Source organism: Myotis lucifugus, unplaced genomic scaffold (genome assembly GCF_000147115.1).
Source record: "Myotis lucifugus unplaced genomic scaffold, Myoluc2.0 scaffold_10, whole genome shotgun sequence".
NCBI classification, from domain to species: domain Eukaryota; kingdom Metazoa; phylum Chordata; class Mammalia; order Chiroptera; family Vespertilionidae; genus Myotis; species Myotis lucifugus.
Genome location: NW_005871058.1, coordinates 8,011,936 through 8,032,485, shown reverse-complemented (window position 1 = coordinate 8,032,485; position 20,550 = coordinate 8,011,936). Strand labels below are relative to the sequence as shown.

General features: G+C 57.5%; 2 protein-coding genes across 4 annotated transcripts in view; one reads left to right on the top strand and one right to left on the bottom strand.

The window, feature by feature from the left end:
- IFFO1 (intermediate filament family orphan 1) overlaps nt 1–14,006 on the top strand; it is a 14,559-nt gene extending 553 nt beyond the window's left edge. The window contains 10 exon segments of the mRNA XM_006084149.3: nt 479–814; nt 4,728–4,788; nt 4,933–5,028; nt 5,822–5,962; nt 6,236–6,244; nt 6,880–7,037; nt 7,120–7,240; nt 7,536–7,631; nt 12,036–12,166; nt 12,965–14,006. Coding sequence (XP_006084211.1) covers nt 479–814; nt 4,728–4,788; nt 4,933–5,028; nt 5,822–5,962; nt 6,236–6,244; nt 6,880–7,037; nt 7,120–7,240; nt 7,536–7,631; nt 12,036–12,166; nt 12,965–13,070 — 1,255 coding nt within the window. The 3' untranslated portion in view covers nt 13,071–14,006.
- A 537-nt stretch (nt 14,007–14,543) lies between these two features.
- GAPDH (glyceraldehyde-3-phosphate dehydrogenase) lies at nt 14,544–19,342 on the bottom strand. 3 transcript variants are annotated; one of them, XM_023749964.1, is made up of 12 exons: nt 19,237–19,342; nt 18,957–19,000; nt 16,640–16,739; nt 16,451–16,557; nt 16,213–16,337; nt 15,990–16,182; nt 15,811–15,892; nt 15,460–15,611; nt 15,301–15,379; nt 15,116–15,199; nt 14,938–15,035; nt 14,544–14,832 (listed from the first exon to the last, which is right to left on the bottom strand). In XM_023749964.1, the coding sequence occupies exons 2-12, from the start codon at nt 18,977–18,979 to the stop codon at nt 14,763–14,765; spliced, it is 1,113 nt and encodes a 370-aa protein (XP_023605732.1). In that variant the 5' UTR covers nt 18,980–19,000; nt 19,237–19,342; the 3' UTR covers nt 14,544–14,762. The 3 variants fall into 3 exon arrangements, with proteins under 3 accessions (XP_023605732.1, XP_006084210.1, XP_023605733.1); XM_006084148.3 differs by having other exon boundaries at nt 15,990–16,105; nt 16,247–16,337; nt 19,237–19,339; XM_023749965.1 differs by having other exon boundaries at nt 18,957–18,997; nt 19,237–19,317.
- Nucleotides 19,343–20,550: the final 1,208 nt, after the last annotated feature.

The window sequence follows — 20,550 nt, the reverse complement described above, 5'->3', positions numbered from 1 at the left end:
CCATTGCATCGCACGTTTAGGTCGATCACGGTAAAATCGTTTGCTTCCAATTTAAACTGGACATTTTATCCTACGTTTACCCATCTCCTACCTCGTTTCCACTCGGTCAAAAAACAACGAAGGATAAGTGAATCATATCGCTTAGTTATGACTGACAAGAATATAATTCGTATACACTACTTCTTCTCATATAGTGCCAGGGCCTCGTCATCAGATGTTCGTCGCGACACATTGATCACTGATCATGGTCTGAGTAACAACTCAATATCTGACCCCGTAACAACTACATAGCTCTCATCGTATCTTACACGAGCTGTAGGCCTCCGTCTCCTCCTAGATTCTTTTTTTTCTTATTCCTTCATCCTTCGCCGACAGATCTCACGACTCGCGGCGTAAGCGCAGTTCTCACAGTCTTATGTCTAGGGTGTCAGAGGCATCAATAACTTTGTATAAACATTGATGAACCATCCATACGCAGTATCCATCCAGTCACTGCTGTTTACTGGGATTCGACCGCGCGCTCGCCCGCCGGCCCCCTCGCGCCCCGCCCCGCCGCCTGCCACTCCTCGCCCTCCGCCTCCACCTCCGCCGCCTTCTCCTCGTCGGCCCGCTTCATGCCCGGCACCATCTGGTCCTTCTCCCACGCCCGCCGGCTCGGCCCGGGACTGGAGCCCATGCTGGTGCAGGGGCCTGGCCTGTCGTGGGTGCACCCCGACGGGGTGGGCGTCCAGATCGACACCATCACCCCCGAGATCCGCGCCCTCTACAACGTGCTGGCCAAGGTGAAGCGCGAGCGGGACGAGTACAAGCGGAGGTAGGGATGGGGACCGGCCGGCGGGGGCTGGCTTAGGGTCCTGTCACACTCGGGCAGGGCGAGGTGCGGGGAGGAGGGCAGCTGGGGCCCCGGAACCAGGGAGGACTAGCACCAGAGTAAGTTGCTGCTGTGTTAAGCTCGGGAGTGGCTGGGTGGCATTGGCTCCCGGAAAACGATCCACAAGAATGCAGAAGTCAGACCCGTGACAAGAAGGAGCCCGGAGCGGGATACTGAGGGGAGTTCATCGATTGCTTCTGACTTGTCTGTCTGTCTGTCTCCTCTAGGCTGCAGTGTTTGGAGGAGGGTGTAGCTGGGGTTTCATGAGGTGTGACAGGGACAGGGGTCTGCGAAGTCACATCTGGGGTACTGCTTATCCCCATCAGTCTCAGCCCTCGGGTGGTTTTGTGATATAAGCTCCACACACTGATGGAAAGTAAGAGGCAGCAGTTTCAGTTTGGGAGTCTAATGTGAAATTAGAAGGGAGTGGCCAGGGAGGGCTGCCCGGTGCGGTGGGTGATCCTGCCACTGCCCAGAGCTTCCCAAGCAGTGCTGGGAGTGGAGGCTGGGTCCCTGCGCTGGTTTAAAGGCTCAGGGACAGCAGAGCATTGCTTGGAGGAGGTCAAAAACATGGGGCAAGAAGGAGTCATGGGAGCTCCCTAGGGAAAGGGGAGGGACTGGTAGTTGTAGGGCTAGTGGGAGATGAGGAATCTGAAAGTGCAGAGCCAGGGCGGAGGCACGGAGAACAGTCAGCAGAGGAGCCGGGAGGAGAAAGTTGGGAACGCGGACACTCCCTGTGAATACACTCCCTGTGAATATACGGCAGCTGGGGGCAGGTTCGGTACCTTCTGAGGATGAAGATTTGGCTTTTTGCGGGGAACCTGGCAGGTTAGCACAAAAGGCCAGGTGAAGGGATGCCATGCTAGAGCGCTGGCTGTGTGCCAAGTGGCTGCCTTAGAAGGCTGTTGGGACAGGAGCACCAGGGCAGCCAGCCTGATGCCATGGTCAAGGAGGAAGGTGACTGACTTTGGTTTGGGGGCCTTCAGGTGTAACCTCCTAATTAGCTACTCTGACCCCTAGTGGGCAGGCCCGGGAACTACCCTTGCAGCTGAGTAGCAGAGATTTGTCTGGTGGGGATTGGCTGAATGTTCTGGGAAGTTACCCAGGGACGGCCTGCAGGCATCTGTAACCTGCCGGAGTCTAGCCGATGACAGATCATCATGCTTTCTGAGGCCGAGTTTTGTCCTCATACTGGCATCCTTAGTTGTGGGCCATGTTATGAGTGTCTTTAGGAATCCTGGTTATCCTAAAGTCATCATTCAGATGCCACCCAGACCCAGCCTGCCCTTGCTGCAGCCCCAGCCGGAGTTCATTAACACAGTGAGCAGTGCAACACGGACAGTTCTGGAATCCATCTACAACCACAGGAACAACTGCTGTTCTTAGGGCCGTTTTTTTTTTAACTGGAAGAGTGTCTGTCCTTGGTCCAGCTGTCCAGGCAGCAAAGCGTTATTCCTTGGGGACTGATGAGCTCATCACTCTGCAGCAGGCTGCTGTGCAGAGGGCCCCGCAGCTTAGCTGTATGGTACTGACACTGCCAGTTACTCATCCTTCCCCCCCAGATCCCCTGCCCTCATTCTGTTCTCTTTATAGCAACACTGTAGCTCCTGTCTGTAGCCCGCAAGGCCTGGCCAGAGCTTGAACATTGAACTGGGAGGGAGCTGGAGCCTCCTGGGCTCTACTTTCAGTTCCCCTTCCTTGTGTGACCTTGGGGGGTGGGGGGGTGGGGAGGGGGGTGGTTCTCTTTCCTGGCCTCAGTTTTCCCTGACAGGAATGGCCCCCGCTTCCTCGCTTGACTCAGGGATACCGTTTATCTGGAGAGAGGTGGTTGGTAAACAGAACACACAGAAATTGCTCAAATCCTACATATTAAGGGAACGTCCTTAGGACAGGTTTGAACGGAGGTCAAAATGAACCTATTTGTGGAAAAGTCTGACTGGAGTGTAAATAGAATTCTAGTGAGCTTCCACGATCTCTTTTTTTTTTTTTTTTTTTTTACCCTGTACGATTTTATTAACCCTAATCCTTACATAACTTCCTTACTTAAGTTTCCACCTGAATTTGTTGAATTCGCTATCAAACAATGCTTCCCCCCCTTCCTGATGCATGGTGTCCAGGGTTAATGTCTCTTTGTCAGTCTTGCCTTCTTCCTCCAGGGACTCATGGACTCCAGGGGCCCAAGGGGACCACTTCCCAAGCCTTTATGTTATAGATGAAGAAAACAAGGCCAGGAAAGATAAGGATCTTGTATAAGACAATATATAAGGGGAAGGACTTGGGCAGCAGGGAACCAAAAAGGCTGTGCTCTGTGGGCTGCTCGCTGAGCCAGCAGGGTGGTGGCCGGGCTGGCTGCCTTCTCCCTGCCCAGCTGGGAGGGGCAGCCTTGGTGATGTAGAAGTTATTCTTGGGAATACTGCAGTGCGGATGTGAGTGCGGAACATGAGAGCCAGGCGCGACTGGATGGGGAGCCGGGGAACAGTGTGACAGGGAGATGGGAAAAAGGTGGGAGGGGAAGGAAGGATTGAATCCCGTGGCTACAGAATACGTTCTCTCTGGTTTTCATTTTCTTACTGTCCCCTTTGCTACTCCCTAACCACCTTTCTTATACTGAAGTTTCTGTCGGTGCAGTTCCCCTCCTTTCTCAGACTGGAAGAAGTCTTCCCAGAATGTGGCAAGGCCCTAGCCGGTTTGGCTCAGTGGACAGAGTATCGACCTGAGGACTGAAGGGTCCTGGGTTCTATTCTGGTCAAGGGCACATGCCGGGATTGCGGGCTCAGTCCCTGGTGGGGGAGGGGGGGGGTGCAGGAGGCAGCCAATCAATGATTCCCTCTCATCATTGATGTTTCTCTCTCTCTCTCCCTCTCCCTTCCTCTTTGAAATCAATAAAAATATATTAAAGAACGCGGCAAGAAGGGATAGGCTATGTGAGTGGGGTCCGAGAAGCCTCGCTATTCCAGCCAGCCTCGTAGGGTGCGGTGTTGCCCCCACCGCCAGCCTTCCGTCTCAGTGATGTAGCGGACCAGGCGCTGGCTTCCCGGGGACCACCCTGTGTGAGAAGCCTGGTCCCGGACAGAGACCCTGCCTGTGGCGAGAGTGTTTGTCGCCTCTGGTGGTCTGAGTCTCCGCATCCTGCGCCCCAGGAGATGCCACCTGTGGTATCACCCACTAACTCACGAGACACTTTTGTACTCCAGGTTCCCTTCCCTCTGGGTTTGGGTGCTTAGTAGCCCCAGTCTCCTGCTTTCCACTGTCACCTCCCTCCAGCTCACTTAGCGGGGGGTGGGACTGGGTGGGCAGTTTCTCGGGCGTGCGGGGATGGACCGAGTGTCTCCTCTGTTGACGCGGTGTGTGTCCTGCAGCTGCTTTTACAGGGTTAAATGGTCCCGTGCGAGGCAGGGCAGCAGGCTAGAGGAGCTCTGTTCTGGTGCAGGCAGGAGGCGGGAGACCGGATCTGTGCCGCTGAAGGTGGGAGACTGGGCCGGGTGGGCCTGTGGTCTGGTCTGGGCAGGACGTGGGGGATGAGGCCAGCGGACAGCTGATTGGGCCGGGGCCTGAATGGGACGGGCGTGTGAAGGACCAGAGCAACTGCAGTTGCTCTTAGATATAATCACTGGTGTGTGGCCTGGAGGTGCCGGGAAGGCAGCTGGTGCACTCGGCTTTGGCCAGGAAGCGTGGAGCCGCCCAACAGCTGCAGCCGGCCACCGCCCGGCCCGCCAGGCATTCCTGTCCACAGCTCCTCCTCATCTAGGGAACCAGACCCAAGGGCTGAGGCCTGAGCCAGACACGTGGGGAGCAGGGAGCTAGGGGCAGGGAGGGACTCCGCCCCTATGCTCTTGCCTTCTTCCCTGTCTGCCAGGTGGGAAGAGGAGTACACGGTGCGGATGCAGCTGCAAGAGCGAGTGCATGAGCTCCAGGAGGTGAGGGCGCCCCACCGCCTGGGCCTCCCTCAGTCCCCCCCTGTGCCCCTCGGTCCTGGAGCCGCTCCTGGTCCCTCCTTCCTTGTCTTGACCTTCCTCCCACACTGGCAGTCCCACTGACGCCAGGGTTTCTGTTGGCCGTAGGAAGCCCAGGAGGCTGACGCCTGCCAGGAGGAGCTGGCGCTGAAGGTGCAGCAGTTGAAAGCTGAGCTAGTGGTCTTCAAAGGGCTTATGAGCAACGTGAGTGCAGCCAGCACACCCCTCACACTCTTCCCCGGCGGGCTTATCACCAGGCGGCCCAACCAGGCTGCCGAAGCCAGGCCAGCAGCCCTGCTAGGTGTGGCCTGTTGGTTTCCGCTCCACCACCCCTCCCCCCACTTTGCTCTGCTTCTGTTTTTTTTTCCTTTGCCACCCGGGAGAAAAAGAAGGAACACAGCCCCTGTGTTGGAGAGGCAGCACGCCTCCGTCACCGTCACCGAGCTTGTTCTGCAGGAAGTTAAGAGCAGGGCCCCCAGCACTGCCCCTCGCCAGCAGTGTGGCCGCAGGCGAATTCCTCAGCCACCCTGCCTCCCTCCTCACTGGAGGGGAAATAAAGGCGTGTGCTTTGCAGAACGAGGATGACATAACGCTGAGGACAGGGCTAGCACATACTTGGCGCCAAATAAGTGTTAGCTGTTGTTATCCTTATGCACTGGCTCTCCACTCTCCTAACGCCCAGTAGTCTCTTTCTCTCTGGGAACATAAGTGCCAAGAGGGACCCCCCCACATGTCCCAGGCTCTGGGCCACGCCCTCCAGGGGCTCCCCATCCGGCAGGGAGCCAGTTGCAGAAGTCAGTGCCTGGGCCGAGTGTGTGTGGAGGGCACCCAGAGGGACGCGTGCTGCTGGAGGAGTTGGCGATGGCTTCGTGCGGGAGGCGGTGGTGACGTGTGGTGACGTGTGACCAGACGGATGAGGAGGATCTTGCCAGGGGCCCATTGGCCCTTGTGTGGCGTGCGGGTTGCCTCCTCACCGTTCCCCGCGTTCCCTGGACAGAACCTGACTGAGCTGGACACGAAGATCCAGGAGAAGGCCATGAAGGTAGACATGGACATCTGCCGCCGCATCGACATCACCGCCAAGCTCTGCGATGTGGCTCAGCAGCGCAACTGTGAGGACATGATCCAGATGTTCCAGGTGAGGGCCGAGGGCAGGCCTCCGCCCGGCCCCACCCACACCTCCGTGCCCACCCGGGGGCCTCAGGGGAGGGTTGGGCAGCCAAGAGCCTTCCCTCATTGCTGCCCATCCTCCTCCTCGGGGGACGCATCCTGGCACCCAGGGGCCCCCAGGGGACTGACTGGGGGGCCAGGAGCAGCCTTTGGAAGCTGTCTCTAACCCGTCTCTCCCCTCTCTCCTCTGTCTGCCTCCTCTCCTCTCTCTTCCTCTCATCTTCTCTGGCTTTCCCCACAGAAGAAACTGGTTAGTTTTGCTCTCACGCAGCTTATTAACGTCCCAGTCCCTGTTTCTAAACCACCCAGGCCTTGGCCATCGGTCCTGACCTGCTGGGCTTCTCCGCGCAGACTCCTCCCCTTTCAGTGTCCCCGCCCTCCCCCCCTTTTCTCTCTTTTCCTCTCTGCCTCCTCTCTCTCTCTCTCTCTCTCTCTCTCTCTCTCTCTCTCTCTCTCCCTTCTTCCGGCTTCCAGATCTGGATATGCGGCTTAGGTTCTCCTTTGTGAACACTGTATCCTCCTCCTTGCAACCTACAACTTGCTTTTTTTGTTCAGTCATTTCATTAGAAAGACCTTTTTTTTAGGAAAAAAATCCTCATTAGCCATTGTGCACATCCTCACGTGGTCACAACAAGCCCTGTCCCCCTCCCCTCACCGCTGTTTTCCGCGTTTCCTGTTTCTCCCTCGGTCGCAGCCCTGTGCCCGTCGTGTCTGTGTGCCTGTCCCTTGGTGACTGGTGCCCTGTTCCTGTCGTTGTAACTGTGTCTTCTCTCTCTCTGTCCGCTCCCCCCCCTCCCCCCGCTGGTCCCGCTTCTCCTCCCGCTGCCCTTTCCCCTCATGCACCCGGCCTCGGCTCTGTAGTCTCTGCACTTGTCTCCCATTAAGGTCCCATCCATGGGGGGGCGGAAGCGGGAGCGCAAGGCTGCCACCGAGGAGGACCCCTCCCTGTCGGAGAGTGACGGGCCCCGCCAGCCCCAGGGGGATGAGGAGGAGAGCACAGCCCTCAGCATCAACGAGGAGATGCAGCGCATGCTCAACCAGCTGTGAGTCCCGCAGGCCCCCAGCCCCCCAGCCCCCCAGCCCGAGGCCGGAGCCCCCCCTGACACGCGGGCTCCCTGTCTCTAGGAGGGAGTATGATTTTGAGGACGACTGTGACAGCCTGACTTGGGAGGAGACTGAGGAGACCCTGCTGCTGTGGGAGGATTTCTCAGGCTATGCCATGGCAGCGGCAGAGGCCCAGGGAGAGGTAACCTCCCCTCCCGGCCTCAGGGCCCCCCAGTCCCGCCCCTGCAGCTCACTGCCATCTCCCCTCCCTCCCTGCCTCCCGCCTCTCCTCGCTCTGCTTCCCCTCTGTGGCCATCATCCTTCACCTGCTTCTCCCCTTCTTCTTGACCCTTTTCCTTTTTTCACGACTGTCGGTTTCCTTTAACCTGACTTTCTCTCTCTCCCCCTCCTTGGCCCTGTGAAATGAAACCCCCTCCCGCCCGGTCCCATCCCTTCCCTTTGCTCCCCCCCCACCCTTGCTTCCCTTGCTTCTCCAGCAACAGGAAGACAGTTTGGAGAAGGTGATTAAAGATACCGAGTCCCTGTTCAAAACCCGGGAGAAAGAGTATCAGGAAACCATTGACCAGATAGAGGTAAGGATGCGAGTGGAGGCCGAGCAGCGCAGGTTCCTCATGGGTGTGGGCGGGGCTGCAGGTAGCGGGGTCCCATCCTGCGAACCCAGACACCAGGCCTCCCTTTCCTTTGGGGGGAGGTGTGAGCGCCCAGCTGTTGAACCTTTGGTGGGTACTTAAGACCTCAGGAGGGAGGCAGACAGATGGGTTCAAGTCTCAGCTCTCTCACTTGTTACTACTCCAACTTTCAACAGCCTTCTTAGTCTCTCTAAGCCGTTTCTGTATTTGTAAAACTAGAGGCCCGGTGCATGAAAATTCATGCACTGGAGGGGGGGGTCCCTCAGCCCGGCCTGCCCCCCCTCACAGTCTGGGAGCCCTCAGGGGCGGGAGGCAATCAGGGGGAGGCAATGCCCCATCACACCTCTGCTGCTGCCACTGCCGGCAGCGCAAGCCTCGGCCGGCCCTAGTTGCCTGTGCCTCGAGCTGGCCCTGGGCGGCTGGGGGGCTGAGAGGACTGGGGGACTCAGGAGGCAGGCATGTGCATGCCACCCTGGCGGGGCTGTGAGGACTGGGCACTGCCATCTTTGAGGGTGTGACAGTCAATTAGCATATTCCCTCCTTATTGGCTGTGGGTGCCGCCATCTTTGGGACAGCATGAGGGTCAATTAGCATATCCCCTCTTTATTAGATAGGATAGGAATCTTAATAATACCCCCTCATAGGGTTGCTCGAAGACGAAATGAAATAACACACCTTGGAGCGCAGGGCAGTGTCGCTCTGCTAGGAAGCACGCCCTGTGGTAGGTAGTATTGGTCAGGGGAACCCACTCAGGTGGGCTTGACTTGGCCGCTTCTTCAGCTCAGCCTTTGAGCTAAAGGAGGGATCTCTATTCGTGCTCCCCGGCCTGAGGAGCCTTCTAGAGGTGGCAGGGGAGCTGGTGCTTTCACCTACACTCCAGGCCGGGAGGGGCTCCAGGAAGGACTTGGGGCACCTGGGAGGGAGGGGATTGTGGGGAGCGGAGGCTGAGGTGATGCCTGTGAGCCTCCTGCCCGGGTGAGGGGTCCTTTCTGAGCACCCGACGTGGGGGTGAGGCCGGGGATGAGGCCGGCGGACTCTGACGTGGGGGTGAGGCCGGGGATGAGGCCGGCGGACTTCCGTAATTCTCTTCCTCTTCAAGCCCATGTGGCATGTTGACGCTCTTACCACCTCACGCCAAATGGTCCTGCTCCTCTAAGCGAAACCTGCTTTTGTTTTTTGCCCAGGCAGACAAAATGCTAAAGTGTTTTTAGTTTTTGTTTTTAAATATATTTTTATTGATTTCAGAGAGGAAGGGAGGGAAGATAGAGATAGAACCCACAATATATGAAAAGGAAGACGCAGGCTGAGTACCTCATTGGGGTCCCCCTTCTTGGGACCGAGCCCGCAACCCGGGCAGGTACCCTTGACCAGAATCGAACCTGGGACCCTTGAGTCCACAGGCTGATGCTCCGGCTAGGGCTGCTAAGTGTTTTTAGTTTCTTTTTAAGCCTCACGTGATGATTTGAGAGAGAGAAGGGGGAGAGAGAGAGACATTGATGTGAGAGAGAAACGTCGATCGGTTGCCTCTCGTATGCACCCTGACCAGCACAACCACCTGAGGCCCCGGCCGGCTGGCAGGGCCGTGCTAAGGTTCACAGGCACAGCGGGGCTTATGCTGCCAGCCGAGGGGATGCGAGGAGAACTGGCCCTCACTTTCCCCTTTACACTCTCACTGTCGCCTCCTCCTTCTCTGCCTGACTCCCTCCCCTGCTCTCCCTCCCCCTGGTGAGTGTGGGTTTAAGGTGTGATGTTCTCACTGCACCTTCACCAGCAGGGGCCTCGGAGCCTGGGCCGGGCTGCGTCCTGCCTGCTTCTTCTCCTGGGCCAGAGGGGCTTAGTTATAACCTGATGTGAAAAGAAGGAAACGAAAACCCTAAATGGAAACATGCTTTTGAAGATGTTGTTGAGTCACCGATTCCTCCGCTCTCCCAGTGGGATGCCATCAGGGGATGTTAGGAATGTCAGGGAGTCAGGGAATGGTGGCTTTGTTTGCAGTGTTGCTCCTGGTGATCCATCTGGGCCACCCCAGGTCCCTTTATCTGTGACCTTTGATCTCTCAGGGTCCGTGAGATGGAGGCAGGTCCCATTATTGGATGGTCAAGCCGGGGCCCAGGGTGGAGGGTGGGAAAGAGTTCTTGCTCCCTCACCTCCTTCCTTCTCTCCACGTGTTCCCAGCCTTAGCCCACCCCTCGGCTTTCCCAGGAGCCGTAGTCTCAGCGTGGGTTGTTGTGGATTTCTCCTAAACTGGGCTCATCTCTGTTTGAATTGTGTGAATTACGGGGGACATGCAAACATGTAGAGACAACAGGTGGCAGTCCTAGCCTTGTATTGTGATAGAATGTATATTGGTGATACAATATACAGGTGGGCAAAAGTGGGTTTACAGTTGTGAGTACGAGAAACAGTGTATCCTTGTCTTGTTACTGTATTACCTTCCATAGAATGACTGTAAACCTGCTTTTGCCCACGCCCTGAAGAGAGCGGGCGGATCCTACCCCTCCCTGGCTGGAGCAGGCGGCACGCCCTGCTCCTCTGGCTCGCGGGACCCCAGCTGGAACCCCAACTCTGGAACCAAGGCGGCTCCAGCCACACCCACCAGGCCACCCTCTCATCCAGGTCACCGTCCTGACCATCTCTTGCGTCGGCCTGTGACCCACTTACTTCTTCTTCGAGTTCCCGCCCTCTGTCCAGCTCAGATTAGTTATGGGTGGTTTCCTCTGCCTGGTCACATTATTCACGGCTGCGTTCCTGCCCTTTCTCTTTGCTCTCAGGCAGTCAAGCAAATGACCTCCAGGCAGTTTCTTTCTGCCTTGCTTCAGGCCCTGCCCTTTGTACCCCAAACAAAGAGAGGCAGCTGATTGTCTCTGGCCCAGATCTCTTACGCCTCTGCACCACCTCTCAGCTCTGCCTGTGGCGCAGAATCGGGCTCTGGGCTCTGGGCTCTGGGAGGGAGGCCGTATTTCCTGGACTCGGAGCCCCACGCTTTTTCACATGTAACATTTCTTCCATTGGGATACATTTTATACCAGTAGGACATTCAGTATTGGCAGCAGGTCTTTCTGTTAGTCCCTGAAATGGCTTACAAGTGAGAAAATAAAGTAAAAATGGCCCTGGCTGGTGGCTCAGTTGGTTAGAGCCATGTCCCAATACCCTAAGGTTGCAGGTTTGATCCCTGGTCAGGGCACATACAGAAATCAGCCAGTGAGTGCACAAGTAACAACAACAACTGGATCTCTCTCTCTCTCTCAAATCAATAAGTAAAATAAAATAAAAATCTCAGGGGAGGATAAAAGTAAATAAATAAATAGAAAATAATGAGAAAATGGATGGTAAGAGAATTGAGCCCTTTTCACCAGTGCGGACAGGTGTCCTCTATGCAGGAGTCTTGTAGATACTTCACAGTTAATTCATTTCCCATCCAGGCACCTGCCATGCACCTGAGGAGATGAGGAAGGCTGTGGCCCGGCCCTTACAGGAGTTCCCGATTTAGTGAGGGACACAGACAGCGTTGTGGGGAGTGAGGGATGAGCCAGGCCATGCAGGAACCCCAGGCGGAGAGTAAGGCCACCTACAGACAGTGCGCCCCCCCCTTCCCCCCAGGAACTTCCCTCCTCTCCCTCTTGCCGGGTGAACATTCTGTCCTCAGGCTCCCGCCAGCCTGGGGAGAGTGCAGCCTGGGGCAGATGCCTTCGCATTCCTCTGTAGGCAAAGACTGCCTGGAAAACTAGAAGGAACAACAGCATATTGAGTGCCTTCCGCCTTGATCAAATTTATTTTTATTTTAAAATATATTTTTATTGATTTCAGAGAAGGGAGAGGGAGAGATAGAATCATCAATGATGAGAGAGAATCATTGATCGGCTGCCTCTTGCATGCCCCCCACCAGGGATTGAGCCTGCAACCCGGGAATGGAACCGTGACTTCCTGATTCATAGGTCGATGCTCAACCACTGAGCCATGTTGGCTGGGTCTGATTTATTTATATTTTTAAATATTTTATTGATTTCAGAGAGGAAGGAAGAGGGGGAGAGAGAGAGAGAAACATCCATGATGAGAGAGCATCACTGATTGGCTGCCTCCCGCGAGTCCCCCACTGGGGATCGAGCCCACAACCCGGGCATGTGTCCTTGACTGGAATTGACCCAGGGACCTTTCAGTTCGCAGGCTGACGCTCTACCCACTGAGCCAAACCGTCCAGGGCTGATTTATTTTTAAATCTGAGCCCTCAGCTAAGCTGCCTGGACCCCCTGCCCCCTGGTGCTCTTGGCGCGTTTGCCTCCTGGGGGTTGGGAGCAGGGTCCCTGCTGCCCTGACGGCCCCGCCTGTCCCTGCCTGTCCCGGCCACAGCTGGAGCTCGCCACGGCCAAGAACGACATGAACCGGCACCTGCATGAGTACATGGAGATGTGCAGCATGAAGCGGGGCCTGGACGTGCAGATGGAGACCTGCCGCCGGCTCATCACCCAGTCTGGGGACCGGTGAGGGCCTCCCCCAGAGCGTAGGGCGCTCCCACCTTCCTCATGCTTCCTCCGAGGGCCCATGCCGGGAGGACGCGTGGACGGAGCCCCTTGGCGGGCAAGCCCTAAAGACCCTCACAGTGACTCACATCTGGCCCTGGGCGCTCAGTGGAGGTCACCGGGTATGTGGCCCAGTGGATGTCCGTTCGTGGCTGGGCAGCGGAAACCTCCCAGTGCCGCCCACTCTGATGGTTCCCTGGTGAGAGGCAGCTAAAAACTGACCAGGAACAGAAGGGGTGCGAGGTAGATTTTTACCGAGAGTCAAGGCCATCTTTGTGCATTTGACCATGTCAGTAACACCGCAACAAAAAAGAAAAAAAGTCATGAAAGTTCTACAGACAGACAGAAAGCGGAGGCCACCCAGTCAGTGCACTCGGCCCAGGTGGCATCTTTTATTTCAAGTATTTCTGAACCCTGAGCCTCCCCAAGTCCTTAAGATAAAGAAGGGACGACTCCCCCATCGGTCCCCTCCCCACTCCCTCGCCCGGCACCCACCCTCTCTCTGTGGTCCTCCCGCCCTGGCCGAGATGCCATTCATTCACCAGAGAACGAGGCCGGCACCCACCCTCTCTCCGTGGTCCTCCCGCCCTGGCGAGATGCCATTCACCAGAGAACGAGGCCGGCACCCACCCTCTCTCCGTGGTCCTCCTGCCCTGGCCGAGGTGCCATTCATTCACCAGAGAACGAGGCCGAGGGGGGGAGTGCCAGCCTCACCAGGGTCCTGCCTGCCCCAAGGTGACAACTGGTGTTCTTTTCTAGAAAGTCTCCTGCTTTCCCTGCGGTCCCGCTTAGCGACCCGCCGCCGCCGCCTAGCGAGACTGAGGACTCCGATCGAGATGTCTCATCTGATAGCTCCCTGAGATAGGGACCTGCCTCTGGTCCCCCCATGGGAACGCACCTCCTCGCATCTCCTCGCAGAGTCGGGGTTCGCAGAAGGGAACTTCCTTTGTCCCGGCTGCACCAAGCCTGGCCCCGGGACAGGGCCGCTCCTCCCTCGGGCTTCCTCCCTCGGTCCGGGGCCTCTCCAGGTTCTAGGGTCTGGAGCAAGGCTTGGCCTGCCCTTCCCAGGCGACTCCTGCCACAGCTGGGGCTCTCCTGACCTCATGCGTGGGCGCCTGCTCCTCCCCATCTTTAAAATGCTGCCAGTGCGACTGTGGCCCCGCAGCTTCTCCATTGAATAAGGAATGTGATAGTCAGATCCCCCCACCCCCGTGGCCTAGCGCCAGCTCACGTCTGATTCTGTCCTGGTGCTAACTGGCCCAGGCACTGGTACGAGTGGGTCAGGCTGGACGTCCCGGGCGTGTGCAACACCGGCAGTGGGAGAGGGGTCCCTCCGTGTGGCAGGACAGGGCGTGAAGTCCTCCCTCTGTTGTCCAAGTGCTCCGGTCACCTGCCTGTGGACGGTAAGGACGTGGCATGACCCCTCCCTCATGGAAATGCCATTTTGAAGGAGTCTCTGTGCCCCTTGCGTAGTGGCTTCTGGGTCCGACTGGGTGCAGTATCATGGAGATTGGAAGCTCTTGTCTCCCAGTCACTGCTGAGTGACAGAAAGGTGAAGCTACAGATGTGTGTGTGTGCACAGGTGTGTGCGTGCTCAGGGTCTTGGTGTCCAGGCTCAGCGGATGTGCCTCCTCCGTGTCTGTCACATAGAGACCGACAGGCCGAGGAAGATGTCCGCCCTTGGAAAACCTCGGAGAAACTGGGGAGACGGGATTGAGGCCTTAGCTAACTGCCGGGAGCTGTGCCGAGCTGACATGTGAATGGAATCTTTATTAAGAATGAAACTGGAGTATTTATTGAATGCCTGGCGTCACTGATTGAATCCTTTCTGGTGGTAGCTGCACAATCCTGGGAGGTATGTGCTAGTTTCATCGCCATTTCATCAACAGCAGGTGCAGAGGCACCTGATGGTTATTATTCTAAGTAACTTGCCCTAAGTAAGCCTCACGTGGCCAACCAGGGTCTCCCAGGTGGCAGGCACTGTGTCCCACGTGCCTCACCACACTTCCCCGATTTAGTCAAGGGTCCTTACTGTGTATCAGGTGAGGTTCTAACAGATCGGGCTGGGGTATGGCGAGGAAAAGGTCTGGTCCTCGAAGCCTTGGAGGGGAAACAGCCAGAGAGAATAGATGTCCCTTCCCAGCGACGCCAATAGATGTCCCTCCCCAGCACAGAGGGATGCTTCGGTCACACCAGCTCAGTCCACCACCGAGGCTGTGCCTGGTTGGGGTGAGCAAGGCCCTTTGCTACTCTCAACAAGAGCTGTTTCACCTGAGTACCAGCCCCGTTTCCTTCCCCTTCACCCTAGACCCTGAAATAAGATAAATATGCAAAGAGATGGCTGGGTACAGTGAACTTTATTGATGGTGCACGGCAAAGCAGGGCTCCCTAGGCCCCTCCCCTTCTCCAGGGGGTCTGGGATGGAAACGGTGGTCAGGAGATTCTCAGTGTGTGGTCAGGAGATTCTCAGTGTGTCAGGGGTTCGATCTGGGGCAGGGACTCCCCACCAGCGGAGGGCCTCTCTTCCTCTCGCTGGGGCTGGTGGTCCAGGGGACTCTTACTCCTTGGAGGCCATGTGGACCATAAGGTCCACCACCCTGTTGCTGTAGCCGAATTCATTGTCATACCTGGAAGGGGAGGAGGGTGAGGTGTTATTTTTCCGAGCCAGGCACTAGAGGGCGCCAGACCCATAGTCAGGTTTTTCGAGCATTGTCCCGCCCCCAGCCACATACCAGGAAACAAGCTTGACAAAGTGGTCATTGAGGGCGATGCCAGCCCCAGCATCAAAGGTGGAGGAGTGGGTGTCACTGTTAAAGTCGCAGGAGACCACCTGAGGGAAGAAGGCCGCGTATGGGAACCCAGTCTTGGTCAGCGGGGCTGTGGACCCCAAGCTCCCTGCCCCATCAGTACCTGGTCCTCAGTGTAGCCCAGGATGCCCTTGAGGGGGCCCTCTGATGCCTGCTTCACTACCTTCTTGATATCATCGTATTTGGCCTAACAAGGTGAAAAAACGATATGGTTATTAAGGTTCCAACATCGCCACCATTCTACCGGAGACCAGCCCCCAGCCCAAAGCTGCTCCAACCCACACTTACAGCTTTCTCCAGGCGGCAGGTCAGATCCACCACCGACACATTGGGGGTGGGGACACGGAAGGCCATGCCGGTGAGCTTCCTGTAGGCACAGGGACGTGGGTCAGTACCAGCTTCTGGTTCCCCCAGACTCCAGTCCAGAAAAGCAGCAAAAAGCCTCACCCATTCAGCTCAGGGATGACCTTGCCCACAGCCTTGGCAGCGCCAGTCGAAGCAGGGATGATGTTCTGGGCAGCCCCTCGGCCATCACGCCACAGCTTCCCAGAGGGGCCATCCACGGTCTTCTGGGTGGCGGTGATGGCGTGGACTGTGGTCTGGAAACATGGAGGACAGAGTGAGGGCCCTGCATAGTGCTCACCACCCACCCTTCTACCTCCCTCCTCAACTTTAGGAGAAATAAAGAGATACAGTGACCCGAGCTAATGTCCAGCCCAGGGCTGTGTTGGAGGAGGAAGAAGGAACCAATCCTGGGTGAGAAATGAACGTGCTGAGGTCCCTTTCTCCCTCACTTACCATGAGTCCCTCCACGATGCCAAAGTTGTCATGGATGACCTTGGCCAGGGGGGCCAAGCAGTTGGTGGTGCAGGAGGCATTGCTGAAAAGAGGCAGGCCAGTCAGGGGCAAAGGTGACCCTCCTCTAACCGCAGCATTCACTACCCAACCACGTCTCCACGCCCTTCTGCCATGCTCACCTGACAATCTTGAGGGAGTTGTCATACTTGTCATGGTTCACACCCATCACAAACATGGGGGCATCCGCAGAAGGGGCAGAGATGATGACCCTCTTGGCTCCACCCTTCAAGTGAGCCTGCAGCAGAGGAGGCGTTACAAGGGGCTGCATATCCAGCAGACTCTGCTTCCCACTGTACCTTTCTCGGTCTAAGACAGCACCCCCCCCCCCCGGTCTTCTTATGATGCCAACTCCATCTGTAGCCTCCCTGCCACTCACCCCAGCCTTCTCCATGGTAGTGAAGACACCGGTGGACTCCACAACATACTCGGCACCAGCATCACCCCATTTGATGTTGGCGGGATCTCGCCTACAAGGGCAGATGGGACAAAGCTCAGGGACATGAGTACCATGTACCCAAGGTGGTCACCCCATCCTAGCACCTCCCCCGAAGCAAACTTATTACTGTTCTTCCACACTCACTCCTGGAAGATGGAGATGGACTTCCCGTTGATGACCAGCTTCCCGTTCTCAGCCTTGACTGTGCCCTTGAACTTGCCGTGAGTAGAGTCATACTGGAACATGTAGACCTGGAGGGGCAAGCACAGGCTTCAAGGGGCTGCACATCCATCAGCCTCTGCTTCCCACCCCAGCCGTACAGGCAACACTCACCATGTAGTTGAGGTCAATGAAGGGGTCATTGATGGCGACAATATCCACTTTGCCAGAGTTAAAAGCAGCCCTGGTGACCAGGCGCCCAATGCGGCCAAATCTGAGGGATGAAGAGGTGAGAAGGCATGAGGAGGAGGGAGCGGAGAATTCTCCAGTGTGTGAGTCGCCCGTGGCCCACTTGTCCTCTTTCAAAAGGAAGATAGTACTAACTCAAATTACAGTGGGGCCTTGACTTACGAGTGTCCCGACTAAAGAATTTTTTGAGATACCAGCTGTCTCTCCTCCGATTTTTTGCATTGAGTTGACAGAGTAATTTGAGTTAATGAGCTCTTTAACGAGCTCGGTCTCGGAACGAATTAAACGCGTAAGTCAAGGCCCCACTGTAAAGGCTTTTCTATCTTGTCCAAGAGGTGATTAGGCCCCCAAACTTGCCCAACCCCTAGTCCTCTGAAATAAATGTTTTTGAGCGTTCAGAGTATCTTTTTTTTTTTTTTAATATATTTTATTGATTTTTTACAGAGAGGAAGGGAGAGAGATAGAGAGTTAGAAACATCGATCAGCTGCCTCCTGCACATCTCCCACTGGGGAGATAATTAGCAGATTTTGTTGGGTTTTTTTGTTTTTGTTTTTGTTTTTAATATATTTTATTGATTTTTTTACAGAGAGGAAGGGAGAGAGATAGAGAGTTAGAAACATCGATGAGAGAGAAACATCGATCAGCTGCCTCCTGCACATTTAAACTCGTAAGTCAAGGCCCCACTGTAAAGGCTTTTCTATCTTGTCCAAGAGGTGATTAGACCCCCAAACTTGCCCAACCCCTAGTCCTCTGAAATAAATGTTTTTGAGCATTCAGAGTATCTTTAATTTCTATTTCTCTTCATTGTTTAAAGTCTTACAAATGTCCTCCCCCCATGGACACCCCCCTCCCCGCCAGGCAATGAAATCTTGCGAGCAACAGTGCAGGGCCCTCCTACTGCCACCCACAGGCTGGCACATGCATTCATCACCCCCACTCTCTGCGCCCTGGCAATGCTCGCTCCTATCTGTCCAGCTTCAGGCCACACCCCTATGGAGCAAAGACCTGTATACTCAGCATCACCAAGCTCAAAGGGCAAGAGTAAAGGTCGGAAGTTAACTGGATGGGGGGGAAGCCCACCTCTTCTCTAAGCCCCTCCCACAAAAGGGAGGAGCTGTTTCAACCCCTAAGAACCGGGTTCTAGTTGCTAAGCTACCTGTCCTTCCTAGCTCTTGCAGAAATCAGGCAGGAGGAGCAACAGATGTGTATATGCCGGGAAGGAGATGAGATAGCGGCAGCCAGGCCCCCAGCGCAGAAAGGTCAGGTGCTATATTTAACCCCAGATTGGGGTAGTCCGGATCTGGTTTCCGGAAGATGGAATGGGGAGAAGGGCAGGGTTCCCAAGGCTCTCAGACACCCAATCCTCCCAGTGACCTTTACAGCCTGGTCCTTAGGGTTGTGTGCGCTCCAGGCGTGGGCGAGAGGAGTTTGGAGGGGAGCTGGTGTGGAGAGGGGCTGGCGCTACAAGGAGCCATTTTATGGCGGAAAATTTCTAGCTACCATGACTCAGCTGCCCTCGCATGGCTCTAAGCCACAGCTACCACACCTCCCCCGAAAAAGAGAAAAAGGGACACAAAAGGCCCCCCAAACCACGTTTCTGATTCGCAGAGAATCAGCTGGGCCAAGCACCCTCTCCAAGGGCACCTCTGGGGGCAGGTCAAGGATGGTTTAGGGCGAATGTGGACCGAGTGCTGAGGTCCAGCTCTTTGGAGAGCAGCTCGGGAAAGCCTTGCCTCATCAGGTTTACCGAATAAAGGCGGCTCCACCCCACCGAGGCAGGAGGGTTAGTCATCGCCAGGGAGGGAGCAGGACTGGAGGTAAGGGAGGTTTCCTAACGGCGATTCATTCATTTCCTTCCCAGTTGCAACATGGCGGCGAGGTGACCGCAGAGGAGCCCGCCCGGCTGCGAGCTGCGTCTGCTGCATCCCCGCTGCGCGGCCAGGTGGGGCCAAGGAGGGGGGAGGGGGCTTCCTCCCAGCACGTGACCCCACAGGGCGCGAAAGGAGAGAAAGAAACCCCAGCGAGGGGGCTAAGGAAATGGTCCAAAGCCCAAACCGGAGGGCTCTCCTGCTCATCTGGGGCGGAGGTGGTGCAACCAATGGGAAGTGGGGGACAGAGGTCCTCTGAGGTCGAGCTCTGACCTTGAGCTCTCCTTGGGGGTGGGGGGGCCCGACCATCCCCCACGTCCCCCAGCGCTTGCAGAGGCTCAGGCAGGGCAGGACCTGCTGCGCCCTCACTCACCCGTTCACTCCGACCTTCACCATCGTGTCTCAGGGTTGTGGCTGCTGGAAGGAGGATGAGCATCAGGGCGCGGGCGCGAGCGGGTCCCTCCTCCCGTCTCCCCCTCCCCCTCCCCTAGCCACCATCCTCTCCCTGCGCCTCGGCACGTCCCCCTCGGCCATCGCACCGAGGCGCACCCCCTGCACCCCGGGGCGCCCCCACCCCGCCGCTGCGCCCCGGCCCGCGCGCAGCCCCTTTGGAATGTCCCCGGCCCTGGAGGCGCCCGCCGGCTTGTCTTTACCTGGCACAGCGAGGAGGAGAGGCTGTCTGACGCACAGGGGAGCAGAGAGCGCTCGGGGGAGGCTGCAGCCGCAATTTATAGGAAGCAGGCGTGGCGGGGGCGGGGGTGACGCGAGCCGCCTCCCCTCCCGCCGCTCGCCCAGTCCCAGCCCAAGGGCGCAGAGGCCTGAGCTACGTGCGCCCGTAAAATCTCGAGTAGCCGGGCCCCTCTTTTTCTTTTGGGCCCGCCGGGTTCTTCGCACGTGCACGCCTCGCGCGTGTGGGCTGGGGACGGAGGGGGAGGGGACCGAGCGTGGCCCCCGGGAGGAGGTGATGGTGATGGAACCGAGGACGTGCCTGTGGGCGCGCGGAGACGGCGGCCTCGGGGACGGAGCCCTGGTGAGGCCCGAGTCCACCCAGGGGCGAGGGCGTCCAGGTGGCAGCGCGGATGGAACCGCAGGGCTGGGAGCCGGTGGGATGGGGACTTGGATGGAGCCGGGGCGGCTGCTGGCTGCACGCGGCCACCCCGTCCCCTTTCTCTCAAAGGCGAGAGCGCGAGGGCTGAGGAACTTCTCGAGGCTCTTCGGTAGTGACACAGGAACAGCCGAGGAGAGGGCCGGGAGGGGCCCCTGCGCCCGCCGCGGGGCCCTCTCCCAGCCCCCCTTCCCCTCCGCGTCCCCTGGCTCCGGGCCTGTCTGGGCCGGGGGCCTGGCCTGGCGCTGAGCTGCGGGGCCGGGAAGGGAAGGTTGCGGGGGAGGCATCTGCGCTGAAGGTCACGCTGCCCTGCAGCTCGGGCAGCCGAGAGACCTGATCACTGGGGCCGACACGCCGCCCTGTGTGCACCAGCGGCTCTCCCCCCGGCCTGGCCCGGCCGAGGGCGGAGGGACCACTGCTTAGGGGCCACCCACAAGGTCGCTCCTGGGAAACCGGAGGGCTGTGCCGCCGGGAGACAATGCCCCTTTCACCCACTCCAGCCCGGGGCTGAGAGCGGGACGTGCGGGCGGAAGTCCCTCCCCGTCCTGGGACGTGCTGACCAGCCCGCAGCCAGGGGCTCTCCTTCCCTGGCGGTGCCCGGCCATGGTGGGGGCAGGGTGAGGAGTCTGGAAGAGGGGGAAGATGGGGAGGTCCTGGGCACCTGGCGGCAACAGGTAGGGGAAGGGAGCCCAGTGGGTCAGTAGCCCAGGCTGTGCCAGGTTTGGGCTGAAGATGGAGGGCTGGTTCTGAGCACTTGAGAGGAAGGAGGGTTTAGAAGGGGGTGGGGTGAATGGACATTGCCCATCAACAGGATGTGGAGGGGGACCGGATCTGGGGCCTCTTTGCTGGCCCAGCATAACCT

What these genes read in the sequence shown, in the direction of transcription:
- GAPDH (XM_023749964.1), bottom strand. Translation starts at nt 18,979, where the DNA reads ATGGTGAAGGTCGGAGTGAACGG. An exon ending in AACTCCCTCAAGATTGTCAG is followed by an intron (nt 15,893 to 15,989) that starts GTGAGCATGGCA and finishes GCCTCTTTTCAG; the next exon opens with CAATGCCTCCTGCACCACCA. An exon ending in GTCATCCCTGAGCTGAATGG is followed by an intron (nt 15,380 to 15,459) that starts GTGAGGCTTTTT and finishes CTGTGCCTACAG; the next exon opens with GAAGCTCACCGGCATGGCCT.